This window comes from Bos grunniens, chromosome 2 (assembly GCF_055505025.1).
Source record: "Bos grunniens cultivar Pamir isolate PY7600 chromosome 2, Bosgru_T2T1.0, whole genome shotgun sequence".
NCBI lineage: Eukaryota > Metazoa > Chordata > Mammalia > Artiodactyla > Bovidae > Bos > Bos grunniens.
In genome coordinates, this window is record NC_141166.1 from 85029392 (window position 1) to 85056510 (window position 27119).

The following is a 27119-nucleotide window of genomic DNA, read 5'->3' on the forward strand; positions in this document are numbered from 1 at the left end:
AATGTTGAAAAAAACCATTTAGCTACTAAGTGAACAAATTAAACTCCTTTATGATTTAATTGCACCAGTGAGTATTTCTTTCTGGAATGTGTTTCTGCTTTGATATATTTCAATACACATCATGAATTATGTTGAATGATGGCATTTCAGAATGTGTGTGAGTATGTATATACATATGTATTTTCAAACTGCATTTAAAACATTATTTAAAATATGTATGCATGTGTACATGTGAACATTCCAATTTCTATGTTTATGTGTATGTGTATAATACAGAAATACATATTCCCATAAGTCCCATGCGATGTAGTCATATTGTGGGGTATATATTTGCCAACTAGTTATGAGCATTAACAGAAATATTCCCTCTATCTCTTCTTTCCTTTCCACTCCATATATATACATGTGTGAATGTACAAATATTTGATAATGTGTATTTATCACATGATAGATCTACAGTTATTTGTGTCTATTTTGATCATCATGCATATTTTGAACCACTGGAGCTATTTTGAGTGCTTTGAAAATATATAGCATTTCACTTTTTGATGCACATAGATTCATAGGAGTGATTATTGAAAAGGAATGACTATAAAAAATAAAAGAAAACAGAATTCAGCCCAAATCTTTTCATAGTCTTTCAAATCTCAGTGCAGTGCTTTTCAGTTAGCTGTTTCTTTCTCATTGAATTCTTTTGCAGTGTTAATGTAAAAATTAAAATTTATTCCTCTTATCCTATTTATAATTAATGATAAATGAGAATGCTCTCTCAGAAAGAGAAATTAGTTTTAAAATCTCTGAAACTTAAAAATTTATTTTCTTTGTGAACTCACACACACACAAAACACATACCTCTACTTTGTACCTAATTTGTGTTCCAGTTAGCGCTGGTTGTGTGTTTGTTAAAAGTAATATGACTGCTCTCTCTCTTTATTTTTTGACTTCCTTGGTGGCTCAGTTGGTTAAACAAATAACATTGTTTATTATAAACAATGTTTGTAATACTCACAAATCCACTTGTAATGCAGGAGACTGCCTGCAGTGCAGGAGATGTGGGTTTGATCCCTGGGTTGGGAATATCCTCTGGAGACGGAAATGGCAACCCACTCCAGTATTCTTGCCTGGGAAATCCCATGACTATCAGAGGGAAATGGTAAATTCTACTACCGAAATGTAGCAGCTAGGTAGGATTTTTAATAGTATTCAATCAGAAATGAGGAGGCAGCCCTTTGTCTGACTAATGGGAGATTTGTTTTCAGTTTAGGAACTCACTGTCACATAAAGCGCAAAGGAACAAAGTGCAGATTGGAAGGAATAGAGTTTGCCTTCACCAGAGGGGTACAGAATACTGGCCTGAGTAAATAGATGTAATACACAGACTCAGAGCTGAGCAGCCACAGCTGTCCATAAGGGAGGATACCGTCCTTGGGGCCAAATCATTTATGGAATGTCTTCAGTTCAGGTCAGTCTCTCAGTCGTGTCCAACTCTTTGTGACCCCATGAACTGCAGCACACCACGCCTCCCTGTCCATCACCAACTCCAGGAGTTTACTCAAACTCATGTCCATTGAGTCAGTGATGCCATCCAACCATCTCATCCTCTGTCATCCCCCTTCTCCTGCCCTCAATTTTTCCCAGCATCAGGCTCTTTTCCACTGAGTCAGTTCTTTGCATCAGGTGGCCAAAGTATTGGAGTTTCAGCTTCAACATCAGTCCTTCCAATGAACACCCAGGACTGATCTCTTTTAGGATGGACTGGTTGGATCTCCATGCAGTCCAAGGGATTCTCAAGAGTCTTCTCCAATACCACAGTTCAAAAGCATCAATTCTTTGGCACTCAGCTTTCTTTATAGTCCAACTCTCACATCCATACATGACTACTGGAAAAACCATAGCCTTCACTAGATGGACCTTTGTTGGCAAAGTAATGTCTCTGCTTTTTAATATGCTGTCTGGGTTGATTATAACTTTCCTTCCAAGGAGTAAGTGCCTTTTAATTTCATGGCTGCAATCACCATCTGCAGTGATTTTGGAGCCCAAGAAAATAAAAGTGTTTTATTAAAAATAAAACCCTGTTTCCACTGTTTCTCCATCTATTTCCCATGAAGTGATGGGACCTTCGTTTTCTGAATATTGAGCTTTAAGCCAACTTTTTCCACTGTTTCTCCATCTATTTGGCATGAAGTGATGGGATCTTAGTTTTCTGAATGTTGAGCTTTAAGGCAACTTTTTCACTCTCCTCTTTCACTTTCATCAAGAGGCTTTTTAGTTCTTCTTCACTTTCTGCCATAAGGGTGGTGTCATCTGCATATCTGAGGTTATTGATATTCCTCCCAGCAATCTTGATTCCAGCTTGTGCTTCATCCAGCCCAGCATTTCTCATGAGGTACTCTGTATTTAAGTTAAATGAGCACGGTGACAATATACAACCTTGACATACTCTTTTTCCTATTTGGAACCAGCCTGCTGTTCCATGTCCAGTTCTAACTGTTGCTTCCTGACCTGCATACAGATTTCTTAAGAGGCGTGTCAGGTGGTCTGGAATTCCCATCTCTTTCAGAATTTTCCATAGTTTGTTATGATCTACACAGTCAAAGGCTTTGGCATAGTCAATAAAGCAGAAATAGATGTTTTTCTGGAACTCTCTTGCTTTTTCTATGATCCAGCGGATGTTGGCAATTTGATCTCTGGTTCCTCTGCCTTTTCTAAAACCAGCTTGAGCATTTGAAGTTTACATTTCACGTATTGCTAAAGCCTGGCTTGGAGAATTTTGAACACTACTTTGCTAGCATGTGAGATGCATGTTTTAGAGGAAACCTAATCTTCTTAAATAGACTATGGCAGATGTGGCACTTGGTAAAATGTGGGCATCATGAAGAATAATATTTTTTACCAGTAACAACAAATGATATACAAGACCAGTGCATATTGGTGAGGGTCGAGAAGAGTGGAAGACTGAGCAGTAGTTGAACAGGTGGAAGCAGAGATGTCCAGTTTGAAATGGGAATAAGTCCCTTAGCATTCATCCCCAAACATTTAGGCTCTCACTTAGATTGCTGCAGAGAATTATGATTTAGACAATTGCATGTATTTTTCTACTTCCAGGAATTTGTTCCAATCATTTTCATCTACTACTTTGTAAAGTGGGTTGATATCTGGCCTTAAGTGAGCCAGACTTAATTTTTCCTCATCAAGTACCTGGTTCCCAGAGTGAACAAAACAACAACAACAACAAAACCATGATATAGTCCAATGCTGTTTCTGCTGCCCCTTTGACACAGAATGCCCTCTACTTTCTCTAGTTGGTGAACTCCTACTCATTTTTGAAGACTCAAGTGAAATTCTATTTCCTTCCTGAAGTCTTCCTTGATGGTTCAGCTGATTTATAATATCTTCCATTAGGAACCCATAATTCTGATTATATATATTCTCTTTTAGCTGCTGCTAAGTCACTTCAGTCATGTCCGACTCTGTGCGACCCCATAGACGGCAGCCCACCAGGCTCCCCTGTCCCTGGGATTCTCCAGCAAGAACACTGGAGTGGGTTGCCATTTCCTTCTCCAACGCATGAGAGTGAAAGTGAAAATGAAATTGAAGTCGCTCAGTCACGTTCAACCCTCAGTGACCCCATGGACTGCAGCATACCAGGCTCCTCCGTCCATGGGATTTTCCAGGCAAGAGTACTGGAGTGGGGTGCCACTGCCTTCTCTCTTTTAGCAGTTAACATTATTTCATAGATATGTATTTGGACATGAGATTCTTTAGGGAAGCAGGCCTCATATTAAAATAACACCTGCAGTCATTAGCTCTATGTCTAAACATGCCACATAAAGGTGGGACCGATAAATGAGATCTGTTGATTGTCTAGTTTGAGTTTCGCATAAAATTCTCCATCAGAATTTCCCCAGATTTACCTAATGCTATTTGTTTAGTCTTTAATAATATTTGTTTCTCCATCCTTTCTGAGCTTCATTTAAAACAGAATAGGAGATGAGGACAACAATGTCTAGTAATTCATCCAACAACAACTTTTGATATCTTACAGTAAATTTACAATATCAGAACTCCCCTTCACTTTGAGTGTGGGTTGAAGAGAATTACTCTTCTGTCCCTGTGATCCTTCCTGTTTCCTTTTCTTGTCTGTTCACAGGAGATTTTGGAGGCATATTTAACTCATCATTTTTACCCTTTTGTAGTACACTCTTCATGAGATTGTAGCCCCTGCCCTGACACATTTTCTGGAAATTTTACTCTACTTACCCACTCTCTTCCACATGGCTACAGCTCAGTCTAGGTATAAACACGCAGATTAAGAAATATCTTTATGGAAATTTTGGTTTATAACCTCAAGTGGTTGGACCAGGTTCTCTACTGTCATAAAAACAGGCCATATAGCTTAAGAAGCTGAAGAAACCAGAAAAATAGAGAAGAATTAAACACTTGCAGAGAAGAGAGATGAAAGAGAAAGATAAGATAGCCAGTATGTGTGAGTCCTTGAGTGTACCTTTTCCTTGAGGTTGAGCCATATTCCTAGCCTTTGGTTTCACAAAGCAGACTAGTAAACCTTTATAATAAATTTTCTTTTTATATAGGTAGCTAAATTTGGGTGTCTGACAGTTGACTACAAGCATCCTAACTAATTTGCCTTTGCATAACATAATCATTTGGTTGGCAAATAATAATATTTCCCTGAATAATCTGTCTTATATTCATATCCCTATACCTCCAACTGTGGAAAATTCTTAAAGAGATGGGAATACCAGACCACCTTACCTGCTTCCCGAGAAATCTGTATGCATGTCAAGAAGCAACAGTTAGAATTGGACATGGAACAACAGACCAGCTCCAAATTGGGAAAGGAGTATGTCAAAGCTGTATATTGTCACTTTGTTTATTTAACTTATATGCAGAGTACATCATGAGAAATGCTGGGCTGGATGAAGCACGAGCTGGAATCAAGATTGCCGGGAGAAATAACAATAACCTCAGATATGCAGATGACATCACCCTTATGGCAGAAAGCAAAGAGGAACTAAAGAGCCTCTTGATGAAAGTGAAAGAGGAGAGTGAAAAAGCTGGCTTAAAACTCAACATTCAAAACACGAAAATCATGGCATCTGGCCCCATCACTTCATGGCAAATAGATGGGGGAACAGTGGAAACAGTTAAAGACTTTATTTTTGTGTGCTCCAAAATCACTGCAGATGGTGACTGCAGCCATGAAATTAAAAGACACTTGCTCCTTGGAAGAAAAGCTATGACCAACCTAGACAGCATATTAAAAAGCAGAGATATTACTTTGCTGATAAAGGTCTGTCTAGACAAAGCTATGGTTTTTCCAGTAGTCATGTATGGATGTGAGAGTTGGACTGAGTGCCGAGGAATTGATGCTTTTAAACTGTGGTGTTGGAAAAGACTCTTGAGAGTCTCTTGGATAGAAAGGAGATACAACTAGTCCATCCTAAAGGAAATCAGTCCTGAATTAAATTGGAAGGACTGATGCTGAAGCTGAAACTCCAATAATTTGGCCACCTGATGTAAAGAACTGACTCTTTGGAAAAGACCCTGATGCTGGGAAAGATTGAAGGCAGGAGGAGAAAGCAATGACAGAGGATGAGATGGTTGGATGACATCACCTACTTGATGGATATGAGTTTGAGCAAGCTCTGGGAGTTGGTGATGGACAGGGAAGCCTGGCATGCTGCAGTCCATGAGGTCCAAAGAGTCAGACACGACTGAGTGGCTGAACTGAACTGATACCTCTAAGGCTGCTGAATGTAGGCACTTGTAAGTTCCTTGGAATTTGGTCACCACTTTGCATTATTCCTGATTACAGGAGACTGATACTTCATGACAGGCTTCCCAGGTGGCTTAGTGATGAAGAATCCAGGATGAAGTGATGAAGAATGCAGGAGACACAGGAGATATGGTTCAATCCCTGGGTCAGGAAGATCCCTTGGAGGAGGAAATGGCAACCCACTCCAGTATTCTTGCCTGGAGAATCCCATTGACAGAGGATCCTGGTGGGCTACAGTCCATGGACCCACAAAAGAGTTGAACACGACTTAGTGACGCACACTTTGTATGCTGCTGACAGTGTTCAGAAGCAGATAGATGTAGACATGAACCATGACGTGACAGCATTAGTTCAGCATTAAAGCAAGTGTAAAGATAGGTAGACCAATGGAATGATAGATAGATGTAGGTATATAGATATAGATGTCATTCTCTTTATTTACTCTAAGAAGTGGCAGCTAGGAAACTGCTACTGTCCTCACTAATTCCACAAACCATGGATGTGTCATCTCAGAGAGCAGGATTATTTCGGCCTACGAAGGTAATGGAAGTTCCTGAAGACAGAGATGAAAAAAGAAAAAAAAAAAGAAAGAAAAAGGCAGTGAGTAATATGGTAAGGAAAGTAATAATACTATAGTAAGGAAAGTAAAATATAAGATGGATGAAGCAGAGGGTCAGAATCACATGAAGCTGAAGCTGATACATATTGGATATTATATGAGTGCTGGATATTGTAAGAGTAGATCTTGAATTAAAGCAGAGACATATCATTGTTTGACTTGGCACTGTGGTAAAGTGAACTGGAAATGTCTGCTATTTACTGTTATAAGTAAATAAATAACCATGATTATTTGTCAACTAATTTTTGATCACTTTAATAATTTATTTGTTTAATACATTTTAATTGAGTACTGGTTGTATACCAGGCTCTGTTTTACACCATTGTAAAAGCATAGTCCTTACTCCAATGGGGCTCGCCACTAGGAGGGTGACAATGAATAAGTACTGCAGCACATAAATTTATGGTCACGTATTATGATGACTGCTGCAAGCACTCTTGAATCCCCTACTGATTTCCTCTATATCATAATACTCTCCACCATTTCCTTTTGAAGTCAAGTATTTCAGGCCAGAGATCAAATATCATATTTGTAAACAGTCAGATGCCAGTTCATAAAGCTCAAAGAACAACTTCTAAAGTAAGGCACATCATTTTTCCTGATTAATAAACCAAGTAACTCTTCATGCATTCTCTTGCTTTGAGTGATTTGGGTTGCAGAGGAGAAGTGATGACATGTGAGCATGTGGGATTATTGGCTGGCTTGTCTAATAGAGAGAAGGCAGGGAGTTGTCTATATCCTAGAAGTCAGGCATCTTAGTAATGGAAGGAAGTGTATTGTGTCTTTTAAGAAACCTATACTATAAAGTGGTGGAATCCATTAATGTACAGTCTTACTGCATTATATTCTCAGCAGGGACTTGTGGGACTGACATAAATTGTTCCTCTGAGTTTAGGGATTTCAGGAGGCAGGCAAGGACAAAGTATGCCCACTTCTACCATTGCCTCAGGTCTCATCTTCATCTTTGTCATTTGCCCAGGCCTACAAGCACCATCCTAGATCTGCCTGGATGGTGTATGTCCTGTAAGATGTTTTCCCAAACTAAATACACAAAATGCCAGGGCACAGTAATGCAGTTTGTCTGTGAAAAACTTCAGATTTGCTCCATGAATAAACTTTGAGTTTTCAAATCAAGGCAACTGTTGTCAAATAAATAATTAATATGAGCCTAGAAGAGGATCAGAGTGAGAGTGAGATGTGGGAACAGGTGTCCATGGTCCACAGGATGTTGAACAAGAGGTCAGAGAAGCAACTAAAAGTCTTTATCTGTTGATGAGGATGGACTACTATAGTTTTTGTTGTTGTTGTTGTTGAGTCAGTCTACATATGACCTGGATTTTTCCAGAAATCTTTAGTTTGATATTAATTATGTGGCCCTGCCTCATTTTGGGCTTCCCTGGTAGCTCACTTCCCAGGTGGCCCACCTGCCAATGCAGGAGATGTGGGTTAGATCTCTGGAATGGGAAGATCCCCTGGAGGAGTAAAGGGCAACCCACTCCAGTTTTCTTGCCTGGAGAATTCCATGGACAGAGGAACCTGGCAGGCTATAGTCCCTGTGGTCATAAATGAGTCAGACGTGACTTAGCGACTAAACAACAACAACAACTGCATCCTTTTGGCCTTGCCTATTAAGTACTATCTTAGGAGTTCTTTTCTTGTCCTTTATTTCTAAAGCAGAAATTGAAAGTCAGGAACTAGGCTTTCCTTTATCATATGCATCATCTCATCATGTCTTCAGCCTAAGCAGAGACTAATTTCTCACAACTACCTTGCCATGCAACCAGTCAACAAATAAGTATTGGTTGCCTAGTGTAGGGGTCAGCAAACTATTGCTCACTAGTCAGATTTGGCCCTCTGACTGTATTTGTATGGGCTTCTCAGTTTGCTCAGCAGTAAGAATCTGCCTGTCAATGCAGGAGGCACAGGAGACAGGGCTTCAATCCCTGGGTTGGGAAGATCCCCTGGAATAGGAAATGGCAACCCATTCTAGCATTCTTTCCTGGAGAATCCCATGGACAGAGGAGCCTGGCAGGCTACAGTCCATGGGGTCACAAAAAGTCGGACACAATTTAGTGACTGAGCATGCATGCAAGCCAAAAATAATTTTTACATTTTAAAATTATTGAAAAACGTCCAAACTAGAATAGTACTTTGTATCACATAAAAACTGAAAGCAAAATATCAGTGTCCATGAAGAAAGCTTAATTGGAACACAACCATACCCATTTACTTATGTATTGTGTATCCCCATTTTTGCATTCCAGTAGCAGAGATGAATAGTTGCCAAAGATATGATATAATCTTAAAGGCCTAAAATATGTATTATCTTGTCCTTTACATTAAAAAAAAATTGTTGACCACGTCCAGAATTAGGCCCATAACAATAGAATAACCAATGAGGACCTACTGTATTAGCATGGGGACCCATACTCAATATTTTGTAATGAACTGTAGGGAAAGTAATCTGAAAAAGAATATATCTATAAACTGAGTCACTTTGCTGTAAACCTGAAAGTAATGCAATACTGTAAATTAGCTACACTTCAATAAAAACAATTAAATAAAACAAAGCAAAACCAATACAGCTCCCTCAGGGGATTGAAGGACAAACATCAGAAGCCCTGCACCTCAAGGGTTCACAGGCTAGTGTTCCAGTAGGAGTAAATCCAGAGTACTGGGAGAAACCATGGAGGGACTTATAATCCAAAATGGAAAAATCATGGGAAACACTTAGGATCAAAGGTCATTTCTCAACAATGAACAATGGTTTGATATCCTTTTGGAAATAAATTTGTGGGTCCCAGAAAAATAATCTTTTTAACTTTCCTGCCAATATCTTTGCTATATCTTGTTAGTTTCATGCAGTCATGGATTAGTAAATTAGTAGGTGGCAATTATACATGGATTGCACATTTTATATAATTTGTTTCCCATTCAGCTACTATTTAAAACTTTTAATATTGATATTTATAGAAAATGGCACCAAGGGAAAACTTGTGCTGATACAACTCAATCATCTTTGGTAGTTCAATGTGAATCAAAATTGAATCAGATCAATAATGGTAACAATGAGCAAATGTCAATAGTTTGGATCACATCAGTACTAAGTATTAATTGATTCTTAACTTGAGCAGTCAACAGGAAAAGGCTTTCAAAACACTTATGGTCGTGTTTGTTGCTTGAGTCTCCTAGTATAATACAGTGGTTAGGAAATTGACCTTTAGAGTCACACAGAAATGGTTTACACTTTTTACTTGTTTATTACTTGCTTTGTGACTATAGTAAATTGCTCCCTAACAAATAATTCCCTCATCCCTACAGAGGAGAGAATGGTTATCTGTTTTATAGGACTGTTGGGTTGCAAGCATATATTGTGGTTAGCACAGGGCCTGGCATATAGTAGTGCTCTGTGTATGTTCATCATTGTTTTCAATAAATATGGTCAACTTAAAACAAAAGTGAGTGATGTAAATAAAATATAAAGAATACTTATTTGTCTTAATCTCTATTTAACCCAGAAAGGACTTCCTGCGTAATGTCCACTAATTTGCAGTTTTCCTAAAAATCTGGCTGATCATAGGACCCATCTAGACATTTTAAAAAAATGTGGATTCTTTATCTTCATTCTGCTCTTTTGAATAAGAAATCTTGGCTGTAGCTCTGGAAATTTGCATTTAAAACAACAATAAACAAGTACCTACCTCCTCAGGTGTAGAAGCCACTGAAATCCTTGGAGATGCTCAGGTCGTGAAACCTCTCAATAAATATATAGAACTGTTATTCTTCAGCGCAGAACATAATTTTGAAAATGTGGGATGTGTGTAACCTGAACAGAAATAAGTCAAAGTATTCATGGTAAACCAACATTTCAAAAAATAGAAGTTTTGTGGTTCATATATGTAATTTATGTAAGACAAGCCTCCCAGTGTATATTTTATATTGTCTTTCTTCTGGTTAAAACCAGAATTAGCCTGTTAGTATATTACAGTACGATTTCTTTTCAGTTAAAATTATCATTTCTTTTTACTTTTCTCAGGTGTTATGTTTTTCCCTCATCAAAGCATCCACTTTTATTTTACTTTAAACACAAGCCCCAATGTTTCATAGACATGAGCTAAGAACAGTCTTATTGAGACGAGAGAAACATTTAGAATAATAGGAGTTGTTACACGCACAGTAACAAATGAAATACATCTTTTGTAAATAACTCCCACCAGAAATCTTATATTTCCAGGCATCTATGCATATACCTTCATATAACAACTTTTGCGTTCGTAAAACATTCATTGAAGGCAGCTCTGCAGTTTTATAGAAAAACAACATGCCAGGGATGCAAGAATCTTGCCAGTTCTGTGAAAAATGACACCAATTAAAGCTTAAATTGCTTGTTTTCTCATAAGGTACATATTTTCATAACTTTGAAATCAAATAATTGCTGCTTTTATATTAAATACAATAAAACAAAAAGGATGCTAGTTTAGAGGAACTGCTACAAGCATTTTAATATAATTTTCCCACCATTTAAAGTCACAAAATATGGAAAACAAGTCAAGTATGCAAAGTTCCAAGGAGATAGAGAAACTCCTTCAGATTATTACATCATTTGTCTTTTGTGTCAGGAAATGTGTATATGATTTCATTGTTTGATTAAATGCCAAAAAAAGGCACATTGCTCTTATCTAACTGATTACAGATTTTATTCATATGAAAAAGTATTTGTTAATGCTTTACCATTAGGAGAATGTTTTCTTTTTTTTTTTTTAAAGTTCTAAACATGCATTTCCAAAAAAAATAATCTTCTAACTTCCCAGGCTTTATTTCTTTATTTTACATTAACAATACATGGTGCTCAAATTTCCCAAAGTAAAACTCAGTCCCTAATGATTTCATATCTGCAAATTGAGCAAACAATTCCTTTCTGACTGGGTAGAGTGAGTGTTTATGTGTGTGTGTGTGTGTACATATGCACATGTGTGTAAGTTCTGAAATATGTCATATCAATTTTCAAAGACTTTGGGGAATATAGTTTTCACATGTTGAGATATCTAAAATAAAAGATGTTTGATATGTGCCTCTGGGACCTTACAAATTAAAGATGAAAATACAATCTAAAATCTGATTCAAATATTGTAAGATAATACATTTTATTAAGATACCTTTATCTGATAATTCTTATACATAAAGCTTCTATATACATATTTAATTAGACTTTATCTGCTTATTCTACTTTTTAGGCCACATAAAATACTGATTAACAAATTTGTGATATTTATAAAAAAAAACACATAAAAGTGCTGTCACGTTGATGCTTATATTTGTATATGGGGGTGCCTGAGTGATAGCTCTGGTTTTACAGAAAGATACCATGTGCTTTTCATGGTATACACTAGCTGTCTGCATTAATAATAAGCTTGTGCTGAAGCCAATTTGAGGCTACATCGAGGGATTTCAAGGTCATTTGCCAATGGCCTGGCCTCCATTAACTTCTTCGGTAAAAGTCCCAGTGATCCTTATTTTGGCCTTGAGTGTGGGTTATCAAAATCATCCCTCTTAATATTTCCACATAAATAGCTTGTTTCCTTAAATAGTCATTATATTCAGTGGGGACAGTTTCTGAAAGCTTCTCAGTTCAATAGAAAAATGCATTTGGAAAAGTTTGTTATTTTAAAATATATCTATATTTGGAAAAAGAAGACTTTAAGAATGCTTTGAGTATTTAATTAGAAGACATTAAAGACAGCTAAATGTTCCCCTTGTCACGGGGAACATGAAGTGATATAAAACAGTGCAATTTCCAAAATATTGGGACTGTCAGTTTGCAGACAAGAAAGTGGGGCAAGTAAATATGCTACGTTCACATATATATGCTGACTTAAAAAAAAATATCTTTTAACTGCTTAACAATTTAAATAAAAAAATTTGATATTACCCTCTCGAGGGCTTCCTTCACCATGTTCTTTTGGAAAAGCACCCCCTCCCACCTTGATAATTTGTTATTTACATTAAAATGTGTAAACAATGAAGCACTTTAACAAAGGGGGCTTGGAAAGTGATTGGTGAGAAAACTAAAGAGAAATAGATCTTATTTATTGTGTTATTTAAACCTGAGTTACATTACACCATCTTACATTTAAGAGGCAGCCTGCTAATGCAAGCAAGGGTGTCTCCTGCAACGAGACAAAGATTAATGCCATGTGTACTGATGATGCTCCACCACAATTCAGAATTCTGTGGCGCCATGACGCCCCTGTTTTATATGGTGGTTTGCCAAGAGAAAATTACTTAAACCAATTGTGAATGCATTCCTTTTTTACTTTTTATACAACCACATTTATGTAAGTAAATAGTATAATGAATATTTTTGAAATGATCCATCATTTTGAATTCACCTAGTTTGTATAAAATGCAGCGTACAGTTTTTTTCTCTTGTGAAAAAGACTTTCACATGGGAATGTTCAATTTTTTTCCCCATGAAAAAGATTTCTCATAGACAACCAACCACAACTGGAATAGATTCTTTTAAACATATTGTAATGTGAGAATTTTCTTCAGCTGGAGGGTGTTTTCTTCTTTAAATTGAAAGCCGTTGTTCTTCAAAAACTAGTATGATATTGTAATGCATGATGTGCTAGTCACTCTTTATATGCAGAAATTGATATGCTTAAAATGCATATTAAATATTGAAATGTTATGTGATATTTGAAGGATGCTCTTTCAGTGTCTCAAGTTTGTGAATTGATAACTGGGGTTACCTGTTGCAGATACATGTGGGCATTGCAAAGAATTCAGGGGACTCCATATTGAGAATCATATCTCTTCTAGATGCAGCGTCACTCGTTGGTTAAAGATGACGAATTTAGCAACCAAAAATTTGGGGGCAGTAATACGTGCCATAAAACCGTCACTTCTCACATCCAACAATTAGTCCAACTTATTCATGAACAGCACAAAAAGACAGTGAATGTTGAAACTAAAACTTACTTCATTTCTCCTTAGAGAGCAGTTTCTTCCAAAACAGAACTGAGGTCATTAATAGGAGTTTTTTTGGTAAAACGGTTTTCTGGATTTGTTCATTACATTTTTCCAAGCGGTACTTTAGCTTTATCATCCAATGGAAATGTGCATGTTTGTGCAAACATACGCATACATTTTAAAGTAAGCAGTTTGCCTATTGTTCTTTTTAGTAAAAGTATTAAATTAACATGTCAACATTTTGAAGGATAATTTAATTTCTGATGTTTTATATTTCTGACAACAAAACTGTTTCACTTTCCCCTATTTCTCTTGAATTAGTGATAATTACACTTATTATTCAGTTTTTTAAAAATTTATAGAATGAATAATAGTATCTAATTTATAAGAATGTTTAAGAATTAAATAAGACTTATTGTAAAAAGACTTAACACATAATATGTCCTCCATGAATTGTATTCTTTTCTCTCATTTGCTTCCCCTCATCACTCATTTTATTGTAGATATGTGAATAATGGCTAGAATGATTTCATATTATTATTTTGAACCAAATAGATCATGTGATTCTTCTCATGGGACATGGCCAACCTGCTATCTCAGGTCCTTTGAGCTCAATTTTTTGTCCCAGAGAGAGTAATAATTATTTCATTTATTCATTGAATAAATATTGAAAGAGGGCCACTCTTCAAGGATCTGGGGGACTCAGTGATATATATATAGGCATAGTTCAGGATCTTGGCTTTTCTGTTTCTTAATTTTTAGTCAATCTTCCCTTCCATTTCATTAAACTTCTTTTGACTTCAGCACTTTTTCCTGCTTTCATCTTATATAGAGATTGTATTGGTGAATGTAAGTTCAAAATGAGAGTCCAACACTGTGGAAAAGGATTCTGAGCATCCAGTCTGCTTTATTTTTGGTGCTAAGCACTCTAAACCCATAAGTATAAATCTCAGACTTTTGTCTTCTAAGAAGTTATAATATAGTTGGGGCTATAACTCAAAGGAGAAAGAAATTCTAAATGCCATGCCATAATAGCAGTTGACAAGGTTGCCTAGGTGTGTTATTTGCTATAAAATTTCAATCATATTTTATTTCCCTTAGAAATGGTATGCTTTATACCTCATAGAAATCCAAGTTGGTCTTTGTTGGAATTACATTTGGATAAGGATAAAAATTGTGCCCTCACTAAAGGGTCAAGGATATGTGAACAATCAATAAAGAGTTAAAAACTTAATCAAGTTAAAACAACAATCAAGAGTTAAAAACTGTTAAGTTTGTACTATCTTCCATAAGCTTAAGATAGGGGGTTTCAGTATACAAATCCTTTGTTTTCACTCAGCTTTAAAACTTGGTAATTCCTTACACGTTAATCCTAATGTTTCCCATTCACTCGGTATTAATTTATATTGCTGTGACTGGGCTAGAGTCTATTGCATGGTGAATTTCTTATTCATCTTGGTATCTCTCCTCTTCTAGGAAAATGTTTTGTACATAGTAGTAAATAAAACTGAACCAGGGAACTGAGGGAAACAGCTTAAGTATTGTGCATTTCAGAGTAAAATAGGGGATGGACTGAGGCTAGACCTCAAGGCTGTTGGATTCCAGACTGTTGCTGTAGTCATTAACTGTGCATGTATTATTTATCTTCATCAATCTAGTCCTGCAAAATGAGGTTTTTATTGACCAAGTAATAATATTTGTGACTGTGCAAGATTATCTCAGAGCTTCCAGAGGAGTCATACTGATAGGATGGTCTCAGCCGTTCCCAACCAGACCTCCTAAACGCAGCACAGTTTATTGGGTGTGAGAGACTTTGGAGTGAGCTCATAATCAGTGTTCACTCTCTCTGTCCTTCACGAACAGTAAACATCCCACAGCAGTCAGAAATGGCTATGCTAAATCACTTCAGTCGTGTCCGACTCTGTGCAACCCCATAGACAGCAGCCCACCAGGCTCCCCCATCCCTGGGATTCTCCAGGCAAGAATACTGGAGTGGGGTGCCATTTCCTTCTCCAGTGCATGAAAGTGAAAAGTGAAAGTGAAGTCACTCAGTCGTGTCCGACTCCTAGCGACCCCATGGACTGCAGCCTACCAGGCTCCTCCGTCCATGGGATTTTCCAGGCAAGAGTACTGGAGTGGGGTGCCATTGCCTTCTCCGTCAGAAGTGGCATGGACCCTCAAAACACGAGTCAAATCTCTCTTAGCTTTAGTTCTGTGCTTTGTTCTTGGTGTTTGTCTTTATCTTTCAGCTGTCTGGAGGTTTGGCTACATTTGTGCATAGAAAAGGTATGCACAGATGATTCATGACAAGGATTTCTCTATAACTGAAATCTGCATTTATAAGCTTGTTTGCTTTCAAAGTCTTTGAAACATTAACATTTTATTCATTGTTATATACAATGTAGCAGTTTGGAATATATGACTGTTTGGAGAATGCCTTTAGAGGTTTCGTGATTGTGCCATGTATTTTGTAAACATGCATTTCCCAAGATTTTCAGGAAGGTCATGGATTTGATCTATGACCTTGATGTCATGATAATTTTGGCAACTTTTCCATGCCCGTTCCTTGGATCTTTCCCTCTGCTCATGTATAACCACTTCAGTGTTGGCTCATCAAATGTGCACAGCCTTGCCTCTTTCCTGTGAGAGTAAACATTTCGTCAAATAAAAACAGTTTCATGACTAGGGTTTCTTGGCCAGAGTTAAAATAAAAGCTTTCCCCTTATGTAATTAAGGCAGAGACAACTGTAGACATGTTCTAAATCCTTAAAATGTTCAAACCTTCTACAGTCCCCATGTGCCCCATTGGAGCCAAAGTCATCTTAATTATGTATTCTAGGTGGAAGGCAAAAGACCAAATCCCTCCTCATGTGGACTTCAAAGTCTTTCAAATCTCATCCACATCTCCTTGGTTTTTCTTTCATTTAATATTAAGTGTTCCATCATTATCCTTAAACTTTCTATTGATGTACCACTTTTTATTTAAGGAAATAGAAATTGGTCGAATGAATCAATGATTGAGACTATTTCTCCGCTGGTGTCCAAGTCCCTCCCTGGGAGTAAAAATCTCTCCATCTTATTAATAATTTATTGCCTTCTTGCCTAAGTCAAAGCATATTTCTAGGGAGATTGACAACCTTAGGTTTAGGGCAATCTGATGATATACCCAGTGGCTCTGTTCCTCAACAATTCTTATCTATGTAATTTAATTAAAATAGCATCTAAAGTATCCTGTAGGAATTATATATTTAAAATGTGAATAATCTTAAAGGTATATGTGCATGGTGGAGAGACTATGTGTATGTGAGTGTATTCATGTGGGTGAAGAGAAGGGAGTAGAGAGTGACTGATAAGTGATGTATAGAATTATTGAGAGCCTGCTATGTCTCAGACACAGCTGTGGGCACTAGAGGTGTAGTAACACAGCCAAGATCCCTAATCTTTTGGAGCCTGTAGAAGTGGGTGATAGAAACTGTATAAAGAGAGATTCAGATGTTGATACACACTAGAAGGAAATGAAGCAGAGCAATCACAAGGGAAGAGAGGGACCTGTTTTATACAGACAGGGACTCTGAAAAGGAAACTGAAATTATGAGATGGAACCAATCATGGAAAGAAAAATGGAGAGAGTCTTCAAAAGAAAAAACACTAAGCACAAAAACCTTAAGGTGGGAACATATTAGAATGTAGTGATTTGGCTGGGTGTGCAGAGGTGTGTGTGTGTGTGTGTGTGTGTGTGTGTGTGTGTGTGTGTGTCTGATGGCTCAGCTACACTTTGACTCCCACTGGTTCTTGTACCTGTCAGAGCTCTGGCAAAAGAATAAAAAGATGGTTCACTCAAACTAATTCAGGATGGTTTACAAAGCTGTTTGGGCAATGTTTAGGGAAACATGCAAGGACTGGGCAGTACTCAATCACCAGAAAGAAAAGGCAGATTTTAAAATGTAGGCCTAAAAAAAATGTAGAAAGAGAGGTACTGGAACTCAGAGAGTGTATTTAAATGGTGAAGGCTGTTGACTGGACCTGTGAATGGCAATAGAATAACACAATCAATCCCCAAGGATCTGGAAGGCGGAGGGGACAGCCAATGGAACAAAAGCCATAGCCCCAATCTCCTCTATCTGTGGATACTCTGCTGGTAAATACATACCAGAAGTTGCAAGACAAAGGTACTCTGTTGATGCCATCAATTTTGGTCACTTCCCAAACTACAGAGCAGGATTAAAAATGATGGAGGATAAGCATGGAAGGATATGCAGTACAGATCTATTTTCACTTTCCTCTGCAGTGCCAGGCACTGAGTCAGTTGGGGGTCTTCCAGAGTGCAGAGCCTGAGGGGCATCGCAGGAACTCATCACGCATTTGGGTGACTCTGACATTGGTAGACCACATGATAACCTAGTGGTCAGGAAGTGTTCATGCTTCCTCCTAAATAACTGTGTTGCTAGGTGACTTAAGTGAAGAATTATGCCCATGAGCAGAATAGGTAGCCTCTTTTTGGGTCACTGTCTACCAGTAACTAAATATCTCTCTAATTTGTCTCTAATTTTAGGAATGAAGCCTTTAGAAGCCCAAAACCATAGGGTAGTAAAGTAGTATATGTAACTTTTGTCTTACTTGCTTCTTATTTGAAGTACACTTGAAGTTTGGGGGAAAAGAACTGGCATTATTTCTTCTCAGATTCCATTTTGGATTTAGCCTAACAGGTAATTACATCATTTAATAATGCAGCAGTAAAACTTACAAAGAAAGATACTGATACAAAGATACCAGGATACTATGATTCTTTCTTTGTTGTTAAAATACTTATTTACTTGGCTGTGTTGGGTATTCATTGCCATGTGCAGGAACTTTGATGTGGCTTGTAGGATCTTTAGTTGCAGCATGCAGGATCTTAGTTCCCTGACCAGGGATAGAGCTTAGGCCCCCTGCATTGGGAGTGTGGAGTCTTAACCACTGTTATCGGTCTGCTTGGGCTGCCATAACCAAATACCACATACTGGTGGCTTAAATAACAGAAATTTATGTTATTAAATTTCTGGAGACTGAAAGTCCAAGATCAAGGTGCTGGCAAGATGCTGGTGAGGCCACTCTTCCAAGCTTGTGGACAATTCCTCCTTGCTGTGTCCTCATGTAGCTTTTCCTCTGTGTAGGTATAGAAAGAAGGAAATTTCTGGTGTTTATTTTTTGTCTTATGGTATCAGTTCTTTCAGATTAAGATCTTATCCCTATGATTTCATTTAAGCTTAGTTATCTCTGTAAAGGTCCTATCTCCAAATATATTCACATTGGGGGTTAAAGTTTCAACATATGAATTTGATTGTCATTGTTCAGTCCCTCATTGTTTCTGACTCTGTTTGGCCCCAGGGACTGCAGCTCGCCAGGCTTCCCTGTCCTTTACTATCTCCCAGAGTTTGCTCAAACTCATGTCCATTGAGTTTGTGATGCCATCCTATCATGAATTTGGAGGAAGTGCACAATTCAGTTCATAATAATGAGGAATGCTGTATTAGCTTACTAGGGTTAATGTAACAAAGTACCACGGACTGGGTGGCTTAAACTAGAAAAGCATATTTTCTCACAGTTCTAGAAGCTGTAAGACCAGGATCAAGGTGTCAGCAAGGTTGTTAATTTGGAAGCCTGTCTCCTTGGCTGTCTTCTGTTGTCTTTCACCTGGTGCCCCTGTGTGTTGTCTTTATCTTAATCCACTCTTATAAGGAGATCAGTCATATTGGATTAGGGCTCACATGGACAACATTTTACCATAATTATCTCTTTAAAGGTCCTCTTTTCAGATAGTCACATTCTGAGGAGCTACTGGTGTCGTAAGGTTTCCATGTAAGAATTTTGTGGGGGGGATGCAATTCATCTCACAACAAATGCTATAGGTCATGTTTTGAAGAAGATTTCAAATTATCTGGTATCTGGGTGAAAAGGGTTTTGGACCATCCCACCACCGTATTTGCTGAAAGCAGAGAAAGGAAGCTAGGAATGAGAATCCTCTTTGTATCCATGTTCCCGCTATACTATTGCCCCAAAGCAACTGTTCCTAATTCATGACTTGATTAATGAACTGCAGCTCTCCCTCCACTTTACTTCTCCATTCTGCACACTCTATCTTGAGACTTATTTGAATTTTTGGTTTGCTGCAAATAGTGGAGCATGGAAAATAGTCACACTATGATACCTTCTGATAGGTGGTTGTACTCATCCAGACAACTGGCTTCAGCCTCAGTATTTCTGAATTCTGAATCCAGCCTCTGAATTCTGGTGATCTTAGTGCACTGAAAGAAATTTTTAAAAAATGAACCACTCACTACAAAATAGTCTGAAATCAATTCCTGCCAGCAAGAAATATGAATGGCTTTCAAGAATAGGTTCCCAATAGTGCCATTAAGTGATTATATACTTAACAGCTTAAGATCCTGCTTCTGGAGGATGTCAAATGGTTTTACACCTGACTCAGTATGGTTTCTATGTTTTGGTATGAGTAGGCACTCACCTTCAGTTTGTATTGCAAGTAGGATGCAAATCATCCTTTCAAAATATTTAAGGTGTCTCTTTCATCACACTGGTCAGAGAACAGTGGTCGGCAAGAAAGAACATAGCTGTGGTATGCTGGAATATGACTAACAAGTGACTTTCTTGAGTGGGGGAAGTTGGTTTTTAATTTTTGGCAATTTCCGTAGTTAAATTTATCTGTGCCATGGCCAATTTCCAGCTACAATCATTATCAACTCTGGCAAGTGATGCACGCTGACTCCAGCATGCCCCTGGCAGTAGGTGGGACCAACAGGCGGAATCCTCCGGTTAGAGCTACACCTAATCAGTCTGAGTGGAAATAGGCACGAACAATCTACAAAGCATATTTAAGGAAGCTTAGTCCAGTGTAGAATTTTGCTGATGATTACTCAAATAATGCAACTGATAGAAGCCATCCTTTGGGCAAATAAATAAACAAACATTGAAGAAGAATTTTTGAAAATTAGTAATTTGAAACTTAAGAACAAATTTTGTGGAATGAAAACTGAGCAACATAATGAAAGGATTTAGACTAGTTTCATGAAAAAGTTTTTCTTGATCACAAAAGATTTTCTTCTTTTTTCACAGGGCAGGGGAGGCAATAGGGGAAGGGAAGTGTTTGTGTTTTATTTTTAATTTATTTTGTTCCTGAGAACAGACAGGGATCAGAAGATAATATCTGTCATTTAAAGCACAGAAGTATATACAGTAAACTCTATATTAGTACATTTTCCATCTCAGATGGTGGGACTAATGATAGTCAGCAAGTCATTTCTTTTTCAGAAATAAAGAGTCCACCTGGATATAGGGCTTCCTGAATGAACTGGCCCTACCTGCCTATTTAAAGTTAAGATTCCAGACCCAAACCAAAGCCACTTCCTCTTCCCAGCATCCTTATTTGAAAAATTTTTTTCTTGTCAGGACGCAAAAACACATTGTGTCTGAGAGTTTTATCCTCTGTGTTACAAAAACCCAGACGGGGAAAGAGGCTGTTGTGTTCTGTTTGCCGTTAGTATGACCTTTTGCAAGCTCCTGAAGGAGAGGCTTGCACACGGGGTGATGGTTCAGAATGAGGAGAGAGGTGCCTTCCTTCTTTGCTTCTTCTGTAGCTCAGGCGCTCCTGCCAAGACTCTCTATCATGTGCCTGTCTATGTAGACTGGCTTCAGTGGACGGCCATCAGGGGTTTGGCTTTGTTTCAATACCTCATGGTACCTGTTGACCTGCTGACGCTTCTATCCACCAATATGCCATTTGGAATGGTGATTTTTCCACATATCATCTAGTTTGATTTTAAATTATGATGTTCAAATCAATAAAGTGGAGTTGCATAGACAGTAATAAACTTATTTTAACTTCTACTCTGTAAACCCCAAGACTGCTAGGATGTTGTATAGAATATCTTTGTATGCAAGTTAAAAAATAAAATAAAATAAATGGAAAAAAAAATCAATCTGAATTTCTTATTTTGAAATAAATATATATCTGTTTGCTTAAATATATAACATATTAAGTAACAATGAACATTTATATAGTTTTTACAGATTATGAAGAAGTTTTGATAGACTCTGAAGTATTTTCAGAATAGATTATTTGATCAAAACAGTAACTTGGTGACTTTGACAAGAATTTTACCATTAATTTCATTTGTTAATTAGAAAACTAAATTTCAGAAAAATTGAGAAATTTCCCTAAAGACAAGGTTGGTAAGAGAAAAGGAACTCAAACCTGTGTCTTCTAGCTATAAATCATTATAATCCATGTTCTTTTAAAAAATATACAAGGGCTTAACATACTTAACTTGAAAGATTGCTCAGAATTAAAAAAAATATATATTTCAACCAGAGGCCTTTTAAAATCCCATTCCCTCTCTGTGTTTATAGTCCTCTGATATTCTCATGCATATCATTTTGCTTTAAAGAGAAGAGATTACTCATTTTTTTCTCAAAAATCTCTGCTTGAGGTTTGACACAGGCTGTTATTTTGTTATCCAAGAAAAAATTTGCAAGATTTTAAAATTATACAAACATAAAAAATACTAAAAAATATATTTGCCTTATAGTTAGAAGTTTGCCTCATTTTGAGTTTCACCTATAGTGCAATTTAGGGCTTTAGTCCTGCTTACCTCCTTCTTTCCCTTCCTTTCTCCGTTCCTTCCTTTCTCTCTTTTCTTTCCTTTTTCCTTGCTTCTCTCTCTTTTCTAACATTGATTCATTCTGAATACATGATGCTTGGAATATATGAAATATGGATCCAGCATTCTGTTTTAGATGATTATCCAGGCATCCCAGCAGCATTAATGGAGTAATTCATCTTTACCTATTGACTTGAGATACCATCTTTAACATAAACTACATTTCTTTATATATTGAATCAACTTTTGGATTTTTTATAATTTTCTATTAGTTTCTGGTGATACTAACATACTAATTTAATTAGTGATAATGTATGATATATTTTAATATATTCTAGAACTAATTTACCTTTATTGCTCTTCTGAATCAGGGTTTTCCTGGATATTCTTATGTATTTGTTTTTCTATTTGGATTTTATATTTATTTTGGCTAGTTTTTAAAGCAAAACTAGAAAACAAAATAAACACACAGAAAAACCCAGTCACTTATTTTGGGGAGGATTGTATATCAAATGAATGCGTGCCACCTCATGCAAAGAGTTGACTCTTTGGAAAAGACTCTGATGCTGGGAGGGATTGGGGGCAGGAGGAGAAGGGGACGACAGAGGATGAGATGGCTGGATGGCATCACCGACTCGATGGACGTGAGTTTGAGTGAACTCCGGAAGTTGGTGATGGACAGGGAGGCCTGGCATGCTGCGATTCATGGGGTTGCAAAGAGTTGGACACGACTGAGCGACTGAACTGAACTGAACTGAACCTATGGGAAATTGATGTTTTTATGATGTTGGGTCTTCTAGTCCAAGGTAATGGTATGTTTTTCATTAGCTTAAGAATTCCCTTTTGTTCTTCAGTAGCATTTATAAGATTTCTTCATATGAGTCCTGCAAAATTTGGGGGTTGTATCTAGGTATGTTTTTGCCTCAAGTTTTATTTTCTTTTTCATTTCTGTGTGTCAGTACCATTCAGAAAAAATTAGTCTTAATGTTGATATTAAATATTCCTATTTTGCTCCTACATCTGGTATATTCCAAATAATTATGATGCTATATTGGGGAAAGAGAGATATATTTTTATCATGTTGAGACACCAGTATGTTTTATATTTTTGATAATATAGACGCCGAATACAGATGAATAAATTGACACGTAAACATTTAAAAATTGTGCATGGCCAAGAACAATATGTGAAAGTCAAATGATAAACACAACACTTGGAAAAGTACTCACAAACTCACATTGTAGGAAAGGGACTAGTGTCATAAAGTTATTCTAGTTATTGATGATTAAAAAATAGCAACAACTTAAAATAAATATATATAAATATTATGAAAAGGAAACACATCTTTGGCCTTTTAAATATATGACAAGATGCTCAATAACACCCACAATAAGAGAAAAATTAATTAAACTATATTGAGAACCATAGATTTTTATTTGGGTTTTGGCAAAATTTAAAAGTTGTTGAAAGTACCTGCTAGTAAGGCTGTGGGAAAGTGGGTATGACACTGTGGCAGGCTATTTAGTAGTATCCATTAAAATTAATAAAGCAAATATCTCCTAATTGATCAAATTCAATTCTGGCAATTTGTCCTATGGATGTGCTTGCATATATTCAAAATGATATATAAATAGATTATTGTTGTTAAGCTGCCAAGTCATGTCTGGCTCTGCAATCTCCTAAACTGCAGCACTTCACGCTTCCCTGTCCTTCATTATCTCCCTGAGTTTGCTCAAACTCATGTCCATATAGATTATTTATCACTATGTTGTAATAGTAAAGGAATGACCTAAGTGTCTATATAAACAGTTTTGAACAACTGGTTAAAGAATCTGAAAGACATCTTATAACAGAATGCTTTACAACTCAAAAAATAAATGAGAAATATCTGTACATACTTATATGAAAAAAAGCAAAGTTCAGAGCAATATGGTGCTATGTTTTGCTTAGGAAAGGAAGAAATGGGAACATATATCTGTTTGTACTTCTACAAAGTTCTGAAGGGATAGCAAAAAAGTTAATGACAACAATCACCTTTGTGGGCAGTGGTGTGCAACCGAAATACAGGAGGAACTGATCTGGGAAAGAAAGCTTCACTGTATACTTTTTAAATGCACTTTTAAAATTATTGATTCATATAATTGTATTATCAATTCAAAATTATATTTAAAAAGACAAATATATTTTCTACATTTCTAAGAATACAGGTTTAGTAAAAGTTTAGTTATTTTTTTTCTCTTAACCTGGGTGGATATTAGGGTGTCTTGCTTCCATCAAAATCGAAAAGGAGAAAAGAAAATAATCTAGGGGTTATGACTGAAGTTCCATAAGAGAGGATGAGTGAAGGAGGATCTATCATAGGATGTCATAAGAAAGAATTAAAAATAGAAATTGGAATTTTCTGTTTTTAAGGTTCTTTGATAAAAATTCAATTGAATTTGGAGTCATTGCATTTTTTTTCCTCATTGATTTTAATTTAATGTAAAAAATGAATGTTTACAATTCAGGGGGATTAATAGATTCATAAATAATACTCAAAGTTGATTTTAAAAAAATAACCTCACCTGTCTTAAAAGAAAGTGCAGAATGTGGTTAAGATATGTTATCGAATAGTGCTGTCCAAAGCAAAGTTCCCATAAAGGCAGGGGAACCCTCAGTTGCCCTTTCCCACCTCTTGCTTTCCTTTGAGAGTGCCAGTATGTGGAGAGAGAATGCCTCCAAAGGACACAGGGCCTAAGGGAGGACTATGGGTTCAACAGCAGTTCTGGGGCTTGTTCTAATGTGCTAATCCTGTGACTGCTTCTTGGCTCTGCCCATGGCCTTGGCTCTGACTCTTGGCTTGGATATTGGGCCTTGGCTTGGTTAACTCTGTGACTTCTGGTTCTGAACACTGGCTGTGACCCCAGAATAAATACTTGCAGCAACCTCATTAGAACTCCTGGTCTGTGGTTCTATCCTGGTTTCCTGGCCCTAGGCTGCTTCTCTAATGCCAGCTCACAGACTTGAGATTTTGTCCAGAGTTGTATGGGACAGAACTGCAGTAAACTGTGAAGGACTACACAAATGTAAGAGATTAATAAAATATTTTAATTTGATCTTTTGACAGACACTAATAAGGAACACAAGTGTACAGTGGTAAGACAAAATTGTCCAAAGCCTTTGATGATACGTATCAAGGACTGGATGAGAGGTTCTTTACTTCTTCATCTATATTGGAAGGAATTAAGTTAATATATGTATAATTATTCATTCATTAAGAAAAAAAGAATCTCACCTCCAAAGTCTAACTATTGTACTTGTATTTTTTTTTCCAGCTCCTGCCCCTCAACCTTCTTCTCTACTCTCCAGCTCAAGGAATGGCATCATCGTTTCCTAACTGACCAGGTCAGAGCCATGGCATCAGCCCTAGTTCTCCTATCCTCATCTCTAGCTGACAATAATCTTTCAATTTTTTCTGTCTCTCTTCTACTGCAAGCCAACTTCACCTCTTGAAGAGACATTTGCAACAAGCTCCTGACTGGTCTCTTTGCTTACAATCTTGTTTCCACTGTAGTATTGTATGAAAAAGTGAGTGATATTTTTAAAATACACATCTGATCATGTCATTATTTGGCTGCTGTTTCTACCACTTGGAATAGCTATTCTTCTTTTACTGCCCAGAAAGGTAATTTAGGTCAATTCCTCTTATTTAAGTCTAGATTTCAAAACCTTTGGCATGTTTTCCTCAAGTCTCAACCCCTTTAAGACTGATTTAGTTGCCTCTTCTACATGTTCTGGTAGAACTCCACTTCTGCTCTCAAGAATTTATCATATGAAATACCATTGCCAGGTTACTTATCTATCTTCTCCAAAGACTCTAAAGTATAGTGAGGGTATGGAAAATCTTTTTTTGTTGTTGTTAATTGTCATATTCCTAATGCCAAAGTAAACCAGGAATACAATAAGTATTTAATAATTATATGTTAAATGATTAAGTGGATGAATGCATGGACATTTTAAATGAAATGTAAAATAATTCAATTACTAAAATAAGGAAAACATCTGTTTCATTTTGAAAAATGGTCAATTGAGTGAAACAGACATAGCTATACAACAACAACAAAAAGACTCATGGTAAAATGCAATAAGCAGATTAACAAATACAGAGACAGAGATAAGGAGGTTGCCAATTCTACTGTAGGTAAGGTAGAAAAGAAAAAGATACAAGTAGAAGAATATACCTTACATCTCCAAGACACGCACAGATGAGCACACACACACAGACACACACACACAAAGAAGACAGAGACAGACAGAAATGGACACTAACATGCACAGATCAGTAGGTTTCTTAGGAGCTTTCATGCGGGTAATGGGTGTGACGAGTGTATTTAATACTTTTTGCTATTCTAATTCTTTGAAGGTCTGATGGGCATAGAGAGTTAACACTTTATTGAAGTTTTGCAATAATAGAAATGAAGGGGCATTGCTTTTTAACAGTTTCACAGTTGGGTTAGATACAATTAGGTCATGCCCAGTTGGTTCCCCAACTCTGGGCCATCCCTCTAATAGGGAAGATTTTACTGTTAAACAAATGAAAATTTGCATTAAGTGATTCAACACAGCTTTTTGAAATTGACCTTTGGAGTACTAGCAAGAAAGTTCGGTTTCAAAATTCAAGTGGTTCTGCACTATTATGATTCGTCTTTATCTGATTAAAAAATCCTGCTGGGCATATACACCTGCTGGGCATACACACCAAGGAAACCAGAATTCAAAGAGACATGTGTACCTCAATGTTCATCACAGCACTGTTTATAATAGCCAGAACATGGAAGCAACCTAGATATCCATCAGCAGATGAATGGATAAGAAAGCTGTGGTACATATACACAATGGAGTATTACTCAGCCATTACAAAGAATACATTTGAATCAGTTCTAATGAGGTGGATGAAACTGGAGCCTATTATACAGAGTGAAGTAAGCCAGAAAGAAAAACACCAATACAGTATACTAATGCATATATATGGAATTTAGAAAGATGGTAATGATAACCCTGTATGTGAGACAGCAAAAGAGACACAGATGTATAGAAC

At 37.0% G+C, this 27119-nt stretch overlaps 1 protein-coding gene across 2 annotated transcripts in view; it reads left to right on the forward strand.

Moving 5' to 3' along the window:
* LOC147378292 (uncharacterized) overlaps positions 1 to 27119 on the forward strand; it is a 720625-nt gene that overhangs the window by 340343 nt on the left and 353163 nt on the right. For both annotated transcript variants that reach the window (XM_086351929.1, XM_086351940.1), the window contains exon 5: positions 25357 to 25426. In XM_086351929.1, the coding sequence (XP_086208055.1) occupies positions 25357 to 25426 (70 nt within the window). The remainder of the gene's footprint in view (positions 1 to 25356; positions 25427 to 27119) is intronic.